General features: G+C 34.7%; 1 protein-coding gene across 2 annotated transcripts in view; it reads right to left on the bottom strand.

Annotated features, from left to right (window-relative positions):
* RB1CC1 (RB1 inducible coiled-coil 1) overlaps positions 1 to 16,606 on the bottom strand; it is a 70,061-nt gene that overhangs the window by 21,091 nt on the left and 32,364 nt on the right. For both annotated transcript variants that reach the window (XM_088053320.1, XM_088053322.1), the window contains exons 6-14: positions 16,320 to 16,522; positions 14,759 to 15,191; positions 10,648 to 10,818; positions 8,652 to 8,836; positions 7,533 to 7,719; positions 7,370 to 7,451; positions 6,485 to 6,546; positions 5,373 to 5,476; positions 2,847 to 2,973 (exon numbers count right to left, since the gene is read on the bottom strand). In XM_088053320.1, coding sequence (XP_087909446.1) covers positions 2,847 to 2,973; positions 5,373 to 5,476; positions 6,485 to 6,546; positions 7,370 to 7,451; positions 7,533 to 7,719; positions 8,652 to 8,836; positions 10,648 to 10,818; positions 14,759 to 15,191; positions 16,320 to 16,522 — 1,554 coding nt within the window. The remainder of the gene's footprint in view (positions 1 to 2,846; positions 2,974 to 5,372; positions 5,477 to 6,484; positions 6,547 to 7,369; positions 7,452 to 7,532; positions 7,720 to 8,651; positions 8,837 to 10,647; positions 10,819 to 14,758; positions 15,192 to 16,319; positions 16,523 to 16,606) is intronic.

Below are 16,606 nucleotides of genomic sequence, written 5' to 3'. Positions count from 1 at the left end.
CCACATGTCATACACTAAGTTTTGTAATGGCAAAGGAAGAGGAATCAAGAGCAAAAAATAAAAAACTAGAGACAGAAAAGCAGAATTAATTTCTAAGTTCTCAGGTATTTCCGGATTATGTGCCTTGCTCTAATTATGTTACTACCAAAAACAATAGTCAGGGAATGGTGGAATTCGCAGAAAGATTACAAGCAGTGTTTCAATTCCGAACTCAACCAGAAGAAATGGTAGATTTATGATCTGATTTGAATAGCCAGCTTCTAAGAAAAACTCTTAATACCAAAGGATTGCATATGTTAATTACCTATCAATAACCATTGGGAAGACACCTTAATCATCTCACCCACAAGCACCTTAGCCTTTCCTGGGCATCTTTAACGCAATTGCTGATCTGCTTAAACTTTGTATTATGGAAATAAAGAGGGCACAGCAACATCTTTGATGTGAGGCTATTAAATGACAAAGAATAAGTAGAAGGTCTTAAAAAAGAAAACAGATTGCAAAATATTAACAAATATCCACAAAAATGTTCTTTACTCTGATGTAATACTAAAGTAAAACATTATCATTAATGTTTTATAAACTTCAAGCTGAAACAGTAAGAGTTATGGAGTCACTTGAAAAGAAATACTCTCAACACCCCCAGTAAGGTATTTGATCTCCTCTAACTTGCTCTTTGCTCACTTGTCTGCAACTTTTCCTTTCTGCCTAAAGCAACTATCAAAAGACAGTTGCTGTGGCTGATGCAGTAGGATGAACTTCGACCTGACCCAGACAGAATTCAACTGCTGTACTACCAACAATCCAGGGAAACCATCCCAGTAAAATTTGAAGAATTAGGCTTCTGCTGTCACTGGTATGGAAAGGGAAACTCTGGGGACGAATGTGTGTCCTTGGTAGAGTAATAATACAGGCAGCTCTCAACACCTGCACATTTATTGCCAACTCTGCACCAAGCTGAGACAGTTCACCACCAGAACAAGTGGATGCATGAAGATGTAGGCATCTTCAGGACAATTATTAAATGTGTCTTCATCCTTCTAATTATTTACTGTGAATTCCCAGCAATACTGAAGATACAAAAAGGAGCATTTTAATAATTACTTCAGTAATTCTACGCAGGCAAAAGAAGTATAATTAAAAAAAAACCACTTCTATATTATCTGCAGAGAAAAGCAACACAGAGAAAGACCTTGTGTCTTTGATCAAGTAGTAGCAAGAACATTGCCTTTGAAAAGAAAAAATTCTCTGACAAATCTGTTTGCTTCAATTCCAAAAACAGTTGAAATGAATCACTTAAAAGACACACAGAGATGGGCATTTTTAAGATGACATCATGAATGGCCCAGCTCTGACTGTGCAATGCAATTTACTCTAAGGAAAGAGACAATTATCCAAATCTGTCTAAGCACCTTACATTTCTGTGTGAGTGAAGAATCCAAATTAGTCAAACAAAAACAAAACAAAAGAGTATATTTTCCTGATTTGGCAAACATCTTTTTCTGCACAGCCAGATACTGATAAAAATTTTTCAGATAAGCATGTCTGAACAAAGAAAGGGAAACTCAGGCATAGTTCCTGTTTATCTTTCTACTGTTATTATGCATATTTTGAATTAAAACATTAAATTTCACATTCTTCTGACACTGCAAGCCTTAGTGAAAAAATTAATTTATCAGAGCAATTGTCACTACCCTGATTTCTTACAAGATAAATTTCAGGATGCTCCATATTGAGAGTGAACTTCTATGTTTTAGAGTAAGGTCTATTGTAATGGCATGCTAAGAAACACCAAGATTTCACAGAATTTCACTTCCAGCAATTTCAATGGCTGTTACAGTGTTTAGTGTTCAGATTAATATCCTTATTCTTAATTCATCTGAAAAACAATCTTCATAAAGAGAGAAAATAGCTGGGAAATTATTTAAGTGACACACCTTTCTGTACTATAGAATGAAGAGCAGCCCAGATTTCATATTTTACACAAATAAAAGATTTCCAATAAATCTCCTGTCCAAATACCAGAGAAATAAAAAGAGAACTTTATGTCACTTGGTTTAAATAGGAAACTGCTATTCAAAATTAAACATGCCCATAGCCTCATCTGTTATGTAAGATGCTTCCAGTCAGCCAAGTGCATACAACAACTTACACCGCAGACAGTAACACAGCCCCTGGAAAAACCTACTGATTTTCTACAGCGAAAGAAACCCAGTTTGAAGCAGTCAACTTCACAAAAAAATCTTAAGCATTGCTAAATTTACCCAGTGTTTCCCTGAGAGAGGCCACAGTCAGAAGCTAAAGGGAACCTATTGGGTGTATTATGAAAGTTAGAGGCTGCAATACACAGAAGCAAAAGTGATTGGCAGAAGCACAGTTTCTAGGGGAAGGAATCTTTTTGACAGGCAGAGTGAAACTAGGAAGAAATCTTTTCACCATCTGTTCCTTCTATATTCAAAGAAAAGGACTGCACAGCAGTGAACCAAAGCCCTAAAATCTCCTTAACTGTTTGTGCCTAAAGGACCTAAGAAACAATGCAGAAATCTAGAGGTTACAAATTCACTGAAAACAAACTAAAGTAATGAAGGCAGAACGCACACATTCTGCAGACAGAAGATTTGCAAATGACAGAAAAAAAATATAAACAGTGCAATTCTACTTCTACAACTTGTGTGGAATACAAACATCTGTTAAATATTCTCAATATTTACTAGTTCATGATTACAAAGGAAGTTTATGCAGTTAATTCATCTTCATATCAGGAAAAACAAAAACAATACTATGAAAATATTCCACTATTTAAAATATAATAGTCTCTTTTTCTTGATAAAGAAAAGCAAAAATACCTTTTGTTCATTCAGCAGGTCTGTAATGGTTTGTGACATTTCATCCAAACTCTGTGCTGCCTTGACCAGGTTATGTAGAGCACGTACATGCTGGTGAAGAGGTTCAAAGTCACAAAGTATGGGAACCCTTAAAAACAGTACAGAATTACTTTTTTTCCACACTGTTAGTTTAATGCTCCAATCTATTAAATTATTATGTGTATATTTCAACAACACTAAGCTTCCCTCTGTATAAGGTCTTTACTTTTTTAATTTCATCTATTTTATATGGAAAAAAGTCTACTAAGACTCCCTGCTCTTAATTTTTATTTCAAATTAAAAACCTAGGCACTTTTAAGGAGTCCATAAAAATAAACACAGTGATGAGCAAGTAATTCTAGTCTTTCCTCCCAAGGCAAGCATTTGCCAGTAGTACCAAGAGTTCTGATGACAGTAACAGAAGTGATTAGATTGAATTGAAGCACTTGTGTTTGCAAATGACTATATTTTGTCTCCAACCCAGCTCTTCCTTTGAAGAAGCAATTAATTCTCTACTATTTTATTTTCATGATAAGTAACCTAAATTAAACAACTGATTAATGTGTCGTGATCACATTTCAAGTGTTTCAAGATAAGCTGAAAACACAAAGCAAGAGTTCATTTAGACTAACAATATAGTAAAAGCAGATTACACTTTAATGTATTCTGCATTCTCTATTCAATATATAGGGCAAGTGGCATTGAGTTTATTTTTGCAGAATTAAGATTTCAATAACTGCTCAAACACAATGTCAGAAGACTGAAGCACTGTAAGTAAATTAAAACATCTTCATTTTAATTATGCCTCTGAGAGGTTCAGTGCTGATAGAAAAGGACTTTGCTTATTGCTTGCTCTTTACATGTTAAATGAAAACACTGAAGAAAGTACTGCTTTCAAGTTCCTTCTGAAGATCAGCATCTAACCAAGCTCTGTGACTGCTTTTGCTCACTTGAGTTGCAAGTTCACCACTATCCTCTGTATTTCTCACCAAATGCAATCCTGAGCCCAGAAACCAGAAAGAATGACATAATCCCACCTCTATTGCCACCAAGTGGAAAGCTATGTCACTACAGTTCAAACCAACTAAAACATCTAAGTCAGGGATTGATTTTTTTTGACAATAGCAGGGTAAAATTCTTCCTGAACTCAGTATAAACTTCCAGGAAGGTTGTAAAATTCTCACAAATTTAAAAGTCAGGCAAACATTAGGAATAAGATCCTAAAGTTGCACTTTTTTCCCCACAAAATTAATGAGGAGCAAGCCAAGGAGCAAAATGAGAAATTAAAAGGGTATACCAGTTGTAAAATGACCTAAGGCAAATCCACTGTCAAGCTGACTAAGCTCACTACACTTGCTAGCTCCATCAACACCACTATAAAGATAGTCAGGAGTTCTGAATGAAAAAGAATGAAAAAACAATGCCAGTCCAAAACACAGGAGAAAAAAAGCAGTGAACTGAACTCCTGGATCAGTAACAGGTATTGGGCTGACACTGTTGGTGAATCTGACAGATGGCAGTCAAGCATCTTCCTCTTGCATTTACCTTTGTAAATGCAATCCCAACTTTGTCAGACTCTTGCCTTGGGGCTTAGAAAAAACCCAAAAAACCCCCACCAAATAAACAAAAAATAACAACAAAAAGAGAAATCACAGCAAATCTCAAATCTCTAACTGTGGGTCTCTCTGAGGAGGAAGATGATAATAGATAAATCTGACTCTGGTCATACTGGTAGATCTCCTCCTAGGCAGAACCTCACACAGAACTTACTACTGCCCTTTTCTGGCCCATTATCTTGGTTGGAATTTCTTCACCTTGATTGCTGAGTCTGGAAACTCACAATGACAGTCATCTTCTTCACAAAGGTATCTCCAAGTTCTAGATAAGGAACTAATCCTGTAAATTGCTTGTGAGACAAAACAGTATTTGTCTTGTCTACATATGCATGTCTGCCTCATTGTTGGGATGTAAGAAACATAGAAATAGAGCTTCTACTCAAAATGATGGCTTGCCATAGACAGCAGAGGCACTTAAGAGAATACCCTTTTTAGCAAAATCAGTTTAATAAAATTGGAGAAAAAGTAGTAAGTAATTGAATATAGGAAATCTCTATGATCTCATGCTGAGCTAAATACATTTATTTTATTTCCTCCAAAATACAACACAACAAAGAACAAAAGAAAAAATAATAAAATCTCATTCTGATCTGACCAAACATAGTTATGAGTTTATTTCAGTTTAAAACTTATGGCAATTTTTTTTCTTTTTAGCTCTGATCAAAATCCTTTACATCTCAATCCAGAATAGATACATTCAAATCATCAGAGCTTGAGTACATATGTATCTGCATTAAATCAGTGAACATCACTGCTAAAGAATGGTAACAGATCAGAAAATATCCTTGTTTGTTTTTTATGGAAGATGACCTAAGGGGGTGGAAAACTGATGGGGATGGGATCCATGGGAAAGCTGTTACTGTGACACACAAAGTGTAAGAAGGTGCCTTACCTGAGTAATGGCTGTATTTCTGAAGGACAGAAAGACTGCAAAAACTGCAAGTCACTCAACGAGATATCTGGAAGCTCACTGTCAAATCTGCGAGGTTTTCGTGTCTGTAAAGAAGATACTAATTTACACATTGCTGTAAAGTATCAGATTACTAAAGAAGGATTAAAAAGAGTTTAATAAATACCACAGAAAAGTTAGCAGTCAACTGATCTCTCACTCAAAAGATTTTGAATTTTTAATAAACCATGTCTGGTCCTGTGCCTCTAAAAAAAACCCTTACATTTGTAATGATTAACTATCCATAGTGCTTGGGCAGCAGTGGAATAGAATATTCCAATTGAAAGGGACCTACAATGAGCATCTAGTCCAACTTCCTCCCTATTACCAACCTTCATAAACATTATGGATGTGTTTAGCAGTTAAGGGGTAAGAGATGGCATTGAAGCTTTATTTATTGTGCTGCTATACATATAAGCATTAATTCAGTTCAGTATTTAAAACACTGAAATGAGTAGCATTCTTATCTTCCAAGTATCCTTTAAATAAAAAATAAAGCTGAAAGGAGAAGCTGAAAAGGTTAAAAAGGCAAAGTGAGATGGCAACATTAGAATCAGGGAGTTAGCTTATTTCAATTAACCAAGCTGTATGAAATCAAAGCTAACAGGCAATGCTTAATTACAATGCCCTCATGTTATCAGCCAATTAAGAGGCAAAAATGCTTTTTGCGCTCATCCAGTGATTACATGGAAAACTTTTACTTGCTTTTACCATCCAATTAATTTTATTGCTCTATTATTCACAAGACAATTAGATGATCAAATTATTCCTCCTGACTTCTTTTTTTCTGACCATTAAGAGTAATTTTTTTTTCAATACCACAGACTAAAAAAGGACTGCTAAAAAGAGAGCTAACATTTCGTCTCTCACTGCACTGCAAGTTACAAACCAATGTTAATATAGGTCACTTGAAATGGCAGAGAACACTAGCTCCCAGGTTTTTCATCTGTGTCACAGCAATGTGAAAGGCATATAGCTTCAATGAATTAAGCCCAGGTTTTTAATTTATGAAACTATATAGAAAATAAATAAAACCCAAAGACATGAGTACATACACAAAAGGATGGAGGCCAGGAGTCAAGTCCTCTAAACAAACGATTCCTTAGAAAAGACTTCCCTGAAGAAAAAAACAAACAACTTATTTAAAGGAAGAAATGCAACTTCTCAAGAGAAATCTAAAGTTACTGTAGTTTAATAGCTGAACTACATTTGGAAGCATTACTACTTATATTGATGACTACATAAAATTGCAAATGACCACAGAACATCAGGCAAAAGCCACCATTCAAGAAGAGCTCCCTCCATGGAAGCCTCTTTTTGCTTAATGATCACACAGGCAGAAGCCTCAACATATTTTCAAAATTTTCACTGTAATCTTCCTCCTCACCTTTCCAAAAAAATTTTATAAACTTTCACTCAATTTTCTTATTTTAGCTGTCCATCAGAACATAATTTGCAGACTGCACAAAAAGTAACCAAAATTCTTTTAACAGAATCTTTATTTTTACTTATTTTTTTAAAAAAACTTCTGGTCTAGTTTTTTAGACATGGGTCTTAGTTCTTGCATTTTTCTGGAATAGCACAGAGGAAGTCATAGCAGTACCCAAATATTCAGTAACAGTTTTAGAAGTGTTCTTTAAAAGAATGATAGAGCTCACAAGGCATGTTTAAGCATAAACTGCATTTAAATGTGAAAATGAGAAACCTTTTACAACCATTAATCACAACTTTCACATTATACTGGATAATCTGCATGAAATAGTTAATTTATTTGATTAATAGAAAAATATTTTCTTTGTAATAGGACCAGCATGCACTTCCTATTTAAGTAAAAGAAAATTTTCAGGTATTGAAATTAGAATATGATGAAAATTATTTTAACTACAAAAACAAGAGATACACTGTAACACAATTCAACTTCACAAAGGGAAAGTACTTACTAAAGAGTTTACCAAAAGATTCCCTTTTTGCCTTTTCAGCTTCATACAGATGTTTCCCATCTTTTATTAAAGCACCTGCCCACTGTGAAATGGGAAGATAAGTAGTTAGTTGTCAATTCATATGCTGATACAAAGGTTTGGTCTCAAAGTTTTATTTACTTACCTCCCTGTAGTGTTTTATAAACATTTTTCTCCTCACAACCTCAACAACAGCTAAACAGTACATCTGAGGAACAGTGCTGAGAGCCTCTACAACTTTGACCCTTTCTAGGAGCTCTGTTACAAGACGAAGCAGTGCTTGTAGTTTCTCTCCATCTTGATCAGCATGAAGCATCACAAAACAACACCACCTACAAAAGCAGATTACACTTTAGAAGATAACATCTTAGCTGTTTGAGGTTTTTTTTAGTTTAAATTAGATTAGCAACATGTCTGGATGAAATGAACAATGACATCATTTCACATGGGACAACAGGCTAACTGAAAGCACCAAGCTATTCAGAACTCAGTAGTCACCCAGCAGTTTCCTATTAATTTCTCACAACAGAATATCCACATCAGTAATCCAAAATTAACATCTACCTCTATTTCACTTAAGACATTGCTTTTGACAAGTTCTTAGCAAAAATAACCTTACGAGTAGTAATAATGCAATGTTCTCCAGTGGAATTTAAAAAAGCTGATATACACTGAGAAAAAAAATGACTATTTTTTCTTTATAAATCTTAAAAATGCTTATTGAAAAGCTTTAGCAAGACATATTAAAGGTTGGAGTACTGTCAAAGAAATAAGAACACAACACAGTTTGGGAAGTTCACAGTTTGGGAAATGCACTCACGCACTACAAGCAAACAGGCCCTGTAATAAATTCTCAGATCTTGTAACCATATCTTTAAATCCCTTAATCATACAATCAATAGACAAACTTCAAGCACAGACACCAATACAATTAATACAATACACAGGATAACTACTGAGAAGGTGATGAACTGGTGTGCTTGAGGAGAAATATGACAGCAACTTTGCCACTAGAGAAGACTTACAGTGAAAGTATATCCCACAACTAATAAAAAACATAAAATTACTTTTATTCACAGAAGTGAAGCAAAAATGAAACAAAAAATACAAACAAGTCAACATTAAGCAATCAGAAATATATACCAACAGAGACACTACAAGATACGCACTCTAGACATTTTCATACTAATGATTTCCTTAAGACATGTTCCCTAAACAGCTTTGCTGCAAGTGGAGGTAATATAAAGTTGAAAAGTTAGCTTACTTCAGTCTGACTTGCAGATTATTTGCAAGCTCCTGTTTGGCAGTGGTACATTTCTGTTTAATATCTAACAGTTTTCTGTGATTAGTTAACATAATCATCAGCTGATTTGCATGACTCAAACACAAATCAGGCAGCACAGAAGGATCTTTCAAGTTCTCAGCTCTCTTCTGATTAGCCAAAAATCCCTAGAGGAAGAGAAACACTTGTTATACAAGCTTTGTGACAATCAAAAGGCATGAAACTGACACATCTTCTTTAAGAATGCAAGAATTTTAACAAACTTACTGTAAGCATTGTGAAGTATAACAGAATAATACATGAAGAAAGCAATTGTCAAAGTTGCTTTCTTTCAATTCTGTAGTCTAGTCCAAATCAATTTTGTTCCATATTTCACTCCCAAATAGTTACCAACACAACCCTAACAGAACTTTACCCAACTAACCAACAGCAGTGAAAGATCACAAAATGCAGTGCAACAGAAACATAAATACTAGGATGGAGGGGATCAACCATCATTCTAACTTCTGCTAACAACCATTTTAATTTCTGGCAATTGCAAGATTTAACATCAACTTAGAGCATGTTCAATACTGATGTGGGTTAAAGAATTTATATTTCTTGCATAAAGAAATTCACACATGAAACTAATTCTTCTCAAGTACCAAGATCAAGAGCCACACACCTTATTTGCATGCAGAATGTACCCTTACATCAAATTTACTTACATAAGTAAAGCAAGAGACAATTTATAAAAAGAAATGAATGGCAAGGATGAAGATTTGAAAGTTTAAGTCTCTGCCAAGTCTTGAAAAGGTACAAATTCTAAATTTACAGTAGCATTTAAACAAGATGACAAAGTCTCTTTCCAGCTGACTGCTAGGCTTCTCACTCCAGAGTGGCATTCATAAACTTGAGGTAGGTTCTTCATCCAAGTTAAGGCAAAAATAGCTAAAAGCACCACTCCCAGTATAGGGCAACCAAGCATAGGGATGGGAAAACCAGCTTAGCCATCATGCTAAATTCACTTGGGTTTAGCACTGGCCTACAGTATAAACAACGCAAGACTGCTTTAGCACAAACTTGCTTCTAAATTTACTCACTGAATTTATCTGGAGACAGGCTCTACTTTTGAACAGTGCTGCCAGAAGTACTGGTTGTATCCACCTTCACATACCAGACCAAAGATGCAACAGGGAGCACGGGCCGACACAACTCTCAGCCCAGCACTGCCCTCCTCAAAAGAGCCCTCTAATCCCCTTCAAAATAGGGAGGCAAGATTGTTCATTTATTCCTACTAATAATATATCAGTGTGGAAGCAGGAGTAAGAAAATCATATCTTTTTTCAGAGTCCCAACTGCAAGGTCATGGTGAAAATCTGAACATCATGTATTGCCAAATAGACTTTTATTTACTTTCAGTAGCAAATAAGACATTAAGGATAATCCTAATTATCAACTTAGCTGAAGCTCTTTACAGAAACTGGATTTAATAAAATAACTTCCATATGATACTGGAGTGTTTGTTAAAAATAAGAGCTACATATTTTATACTTAAAATAGTCTTTAACTGAATTTCTTATCACCCAAAATGACACTGTCCAGTGAAGAAATATTACTTTTTTTTCCTCACTACAATACTGATGATCAACCATTAACCTATTCTCTGATCCTATATCACTGAGTGATAAATTACCAAGGACTTAATATTTCCCTTCAAAATTAAAATTGATCTATTTAACTCTTACTCTGTATCTCTAACTGAAGTTCTGATTTTCTAGCTGTAGCTTTAAACCATATGAAAACATGACAAGATGCAAAAACTGCCAAAATTTAATTGTCAAATTATGAAGAAATAGCACCTTATTGACGAACCCCAGTGTGATATGTTGGAAACTATTTTGCATATAGACATGCAATTGCTTCATTGTAACTTTAACAGCATACACATATCAAAAACCTTCCACCCTCCAATGTTGCACACACAACTGTGTATTACCTGAGCAAGTTCTTTTTGTTCATTCACCAGTCTGCTGCAGCTTGCTATCATCTGGTCCAATGCATAGAGTCTATCCTCAAGACCTTTAATAGCCTTCATATTCTGATTATCTAGTTTGGCGATAGTTTGGCGACATTCTGCCAGAAAGGGTTGGATGATCCTTGGATCAAGCTAAAAAAAGAAATTTATTAGTAGTTGATGCAATGAAAGGTGATTTAAGTTAGCTAAATGAGGTTTTTTAACCTCAACATTTTCTTTTTTTTTAAACCTAATGTATGACTACGTCTATCATCTGTTTCAGAATTCTGAGTAAATGAATCTGTGGATTCTGTATCACAGCATGAATTTTTTTGAAGTATTCCAACCAGACCACCACAGCAATCTGGATCCTTATAAGGGGAAGGGACACTGGTTGAGGGGACAAGGTGAGATGCAGGGGGAAGAGGCACTTTATAGCTAATGGACAGTCTGATGTGTGACAGAGTCCATAAGCTACAATCAAAACCAATCATGAATGTGGCTCAATGGAAAGAGCAGAAAGGAGGGTAGTGAGAAAAAGCTGCAAGAACCATCAATCTTTTCCCACCAAATGAGTGTTTTAATCTACTACTTGAAAAAGGAGATAATTTCTAAGCAACTTGAAAAGACCCCATGGAAAAATAGTTTATCTGTCATACTTTAAGATAGAGGGGTTTTTTTTTCCTAACAGAAACACATTTTAAAAGTTATTTCATTATATTCCTTCACACACCATTATCCAGAAAAAAAGAAGCATTTGAAACATTATCCATATTTGAAACATGTCCACAGATACTAAGGGTGACTCTTCAAGCTTCATTGTAAGAGTAGTAAATTAACGTAAGAGTTCTAGGAACAACATAAGTAATTGTTACTTCTTGTGAAGGTCACAGTTTAGTGTAAACCTGAAATATATTAGCTAAGCATATAGTAAAAATCATTAGGTGATAGCAGTAGATGAACCAGTTTGCCCAAACTTATCCAAAATGGTTATGGTATGCCATCTCTTACAAGAGAATCCACTGAAAAGAATGCTATTTGTGAGGTCACACTGGCTATCACAGCACTGGCCTCTTTCATCAACATGCAGGGTTTATGCCTCTTCCAGAGCACATAAATCAATCCCCACCCTCAAAAAGAAGCATTTATTCGACTCAACAGTAGCATAAGTGAAAGTGTATTCTCCCCTCAATCTACTATTTAAGTTTTCACACACAGCACTTCATTCTGGAAACAACCCCCTCAGGGGCATGGGTGGGCACAGAGAGGAATCTGGAGAGGAGAAACATTAAAAATTAAGGAGCAACTATAAAGAATAGGTCGTCAATTTATTTCAAACAAAATACCAACCAGCCAACCAAAAACTTAATGAGAATGTACCAAAACCTAGTAACTAGCCCAGAACTCCTTAGAATAAACAATTAGTGCTGTTATTAATGCGACAAAATACAACCAAATTCTCTGAAAACAAAGGTTAGTTTTTCATATGTTATGTCTTATCAATATTGGTCTTAAGTCACTTGCCCATCTTCAAGAAACAGTAACAAAAGTATTTAACCAGATCCATTTTACAGGACAATTTTCACTACCATCCTATTCAGGATTATTCCCCAAGACACCCTGAATTAATCCACTGCAGCATCCAGAAGAGTTTCTTAACAAAATACTAAAGAACAATATGGTGGGTTTTTTCTCTTTTTACCTTCTTAAACTAATTGTGTTTTATCTCTTTTTACAAAGAATGGCTACTCCTCTCATTCTTTTCTTACCTATTTCTTCCATCTACACTTTTTATCCCATGTTTAATTTAACTGCATCTATAGCATCCAGCTCTACTTTCACTGGCAGGTAATACTGCTCTTTTCATCATTTGAAAGTATCTTCCATTTCTATCCTCTTATTTAAGTGGCTACAACAGCACTTAACAAAATATCTGTTTGGCTCTTACTTACCCAGTGCTTTTACTGCAGCCAAGGTTTCTGTAATTAGAAGTGACATTTTGTAGAAACATCTAGAGGCTAGAACCATCATAAACTTAGCACCACTCTGCGCAACACACCAGTTGTGTCAAGACTACCAGTCCCAAATGTATAAAATTTACTCTTTTAAATCTTACTCCGATGCTTTAAGCTTTCAGGAAAATCTTACCTGAATTCAGTTTTTGAAATAAGAATTGCTATCACAAACCATTTGTATGGTTCATATTTCCAAGAAGTGCATAGGGAGAATGCAGGCAGAACAATTTTTAGAAGTTAGCGCCATTTTATTCTATTACTTTATTTTTTTTTATATTAAAGTGTCACCTCAAATGAATATGAAAAGAAAAAGAATGTTGCAAGGTATTTATTTACAATTTCCTTTTCCTCTTCAGCTTCTGTTTTCAACTAATTCTAAATCAATGGTAAGCAAAGATTCAATCCTTTGTGCTGCTATCAAAACAGAGTAAATTAATGTTTTCCTAAGTAGAATCAGGAACACATTATTTCAAAACTTTCGGTTTTTTTGTGAACCAAAATGGATCAGGACAGATCAATCACAACTGCTGTGTTGGTGGCCAGAATACTCTGACTGAAGCACTTTCCCTACCTGCCAATTCTGTTTATGCCAAGAATACAAAAAGAAACTGCATTTTTTGCAGGTTCAATCACAATTTTTTCTCATACGAATTGACTGCAGTTACAAAACAATTACAATTGTTGAAATAAAGGATTTCTGCCTAACCTCAGGTAAGAAGAGGACAGAAAAGACAAGTACAAGACAGTGCCTCTAAAACGTGATATATGTGAGATAAGACTACAAGCTGATCAAAAAGGTAGAGTACATACTTAAAGTATTCTTTGCATTTTGTGTCTTTTGGATCTCTATAATTTATTTGGAAGCAATTTTTAATGTCCATCTCTTCAAACACTGATTTTTAAAACATACTACATTTGTGTTCTTTTAATATTACGTAGAAACTGAATTTATTGTCTCACAACCCATCTAGTGGGTTCTTTTAAAAGAGTAAAAAATACCTCAGTGTTACTGAACAAAAAGGACAGAGGACTGTCTTGGACTCCAGCCAATCAAAAGTCTTCTACACACAAAATCAACTCTTGTTTTTTGCTGAAGAAAAAAAAACAACTTGTCCAATTTTTTCCTTAGCCTTGTCTATACTACTACAACCCTTAAAATAAAGCCAAATTCTCCAATTAATTTTCAGACAGACTCAAAATATCAATGTATAGAACTGACCACACCATGATGTTCCCTACACGGATGGGTTTTGGAAATCACTGATTCAGTCTTCCAGTCCTACTTTACAGAGGAAATAAAGTGTCAAAGACAATAGAAATTGTTTTCTTTATTCAAGGTATGTTGCATTGTAGTAATATATTGCAGCTATGCAAACAAGGCTAGACAATGTAAGAAATATCAGCTACAGTGAAAGCAAAGAGAGAAGGAAAATTATAGGCAAAATAGTTTTAAAAGGTTATAATGCTCACTGATTAAAATATTAATTTTTAAAGTAAAGTGAGCACTGTTGTATTCTTTCAGCAGCAGAAATACAAACTGACCAACCGGGCCCTTCTGAGCACCCCAGTATCAGCTAATAAAGATAATGCAGAGATATAGAATATAAATTTATCCCAATTAAACATATAATTTTTTTTCTATATTTTAATAAAGGCTTAACTATTTTGAACTCAAAGAGTATTAAATCTGGTCCAGGAAAAGCTTTATTTTTATTATAAATGTAGTTTCTATGAAAAAGACAAAGGAATAATAGTAGTGGCACTTTGCTTACACGCTACAAGAAGCTTCTGGCTTTCCAAAAGAAATGGCCATTTGAAAAATAAGGAAGATAACAAACATTCATAAAATTTTCATCTTCCTAAAGATAAAATTCTTAACATTTAAACTCGTAAAACACATTTCTCACACTTATTCCTCCCCAGTCTCTGCTTTGGCTTTCATTCAGAAAGTTATCCAAGAAACAAGTTACAAAAGAGTTGAGTCAGTCACTTCAAAAGCACCTGCATCTGGGAAAAAAAAAAGCAGCAGCATTCAATGCAATGCAATTTGATTTAAAAAAAAATAAATATTAACTTACCCTGCTCATGGAATCAAAGCATTTTCTGACCAGGGATTCAACATCATTAGGTCTATCTTGAACATTTATCCAGTCTAACAAAGACACATTGAAGGAAGGCTGATCATCTTTCAATTCTACTGACATTTCATTGTCCTGGACAGTAGCACTTTGACCAGATTCCTTATCATCTTTTACATTTACAGGATCTGTGCCTTCCAAAGCTGAATGTTCAACTGACTTGCAAAATGATGCTAACATTGATTTACTGTTCACTTTAGATACATCAGGATAAAGCACCAATTCAGCAGATTTCCCATCCTCAGTTTCTTCACTTTCTGTTCCTCCATATTCAGGTGAAGACTCCAGTCTTCCTAAACACTCTCTGTAACTATGTCTTGTTAGGCACTCCAGCAGTGGTATCTTGGCCATGATAGAAACAGCAGAACCCAAGCTTTTTTTAAAAAGTGAAAAGAAAAAAAACATCAGTATCTAGAAGCCAACATGACACGAAATTTTAGATAAAAATCACCCACAATATGAAGTGCTATCCATTTTAGAATTGAATCAGATTTCAAAATTATTGTGCAACTATCCTTGAAAACTTCAATGCTGAATAACAACATCATGGAAGGACAGCTAAAGAAGTCAAGAGTTTTTGCTCTCTTCCACTGCCGAATATGACATCTACACTTCCAAGCTTACAGTGAATGAAAAAAAGGACAGTTTGATAAACTGAGAGACACCCACTTACCTCTTTGTTTAAATGCACAACTGGGACTTATGTTTCCTATCTGGATGGATATCAACGCTTATTCTCAGAGGTTTGAGTGTCTTCTGTCTGGCTACTTTTTGATTGTTTGAATAGTTTCTATTTGGTAAAAGCTATGAACCTCAACTTTTTTTTTTTTTTTAAAGACAAAACATATTTATGGTTTATTTTTTTAAGGATCCAATATCCATCTATACTCTATTAAGCAAAGGACTCATGGAAATACCATAATACTACAGTGGTTACAAAGATGTAAAGGATTTTCCTTGAAGTAATGCCCAGAGTCTGCAGGACACAAGTACAGACACACACACACACATTATATATATATATATATATCTCTACATACATGTCCCCCATCACTTTTAAAGGTACACCAATTCACTCAAAGTTTGTTACGACTTCATACTTTCAACACAGATTGCAATTCTAAATATCCATTCAAGTTATTATAAAACAATTAATTCAAAAGTGTAAATAAGTATTCAAAAATGTTAATGTCTAAATTTGGTATCCAGCTTTTTGTAGTGCACATTTGGAATAACTCCAGCTCTTAAGCAGCTGCTCATTAACGAGCTTATCTTCCACATAATTCATTACAGGTTTCTTTGTGCTGACAAATACAAGGAAAAATGTCAGTTAATAAAAGACACTAGCATAGAACAAAAAGAATGTTCTCCATGACACATAATCAAACAAATACATGCAGGGTTAATCGGAATAAGCACCAGACATAAAAGACTAAAAAAACCTCTAAGTTTTAAATATAGTAAATTTGGAGATGGAGAATGAATTTAATAGGAAACCTACTGTGTAAGTTTCAATTTGATATCATCTATGGACTGCAAATAGCTTGAATACACATTTTCAAACTTGAAAAGCAGTTTTTGGTAAGAGTATGTACAATCTTCCAAGTTGGCCATTATGGCAGCCCAGCCTTGATGCTGAAGATGTTCATCATGTACAAGACCTTCGCAAAAGGAGCAAAGCTTCTTGGCAACCTCATACATTTCCTGAAAAAACAATCAACAAAATACACATCAGGCTATTGTTGTAAATATATTGAAGATAGCAACATAAAAGTAGGAAATTTAGAC

This window comes from Pseudopodoces humilis, chromosome 1 (genome assembly GCF_049639895.1).
Source record: "Pseudopodoces humilis isolate 2021_Gansu_Grassland_sample_001 chromosome 1, ASM4963989v1, whole genome shotgun sequence".
Taxonomy (NCBI): Eukaryota; Metazoa; Chordata; class Aves; order Passeriformes; family Paridae; genus Pseudopodoces; species Pseudopodoces humilis.
This window is presented reverse-complemented; position numbering and strand designations above follow the sequence as displayed.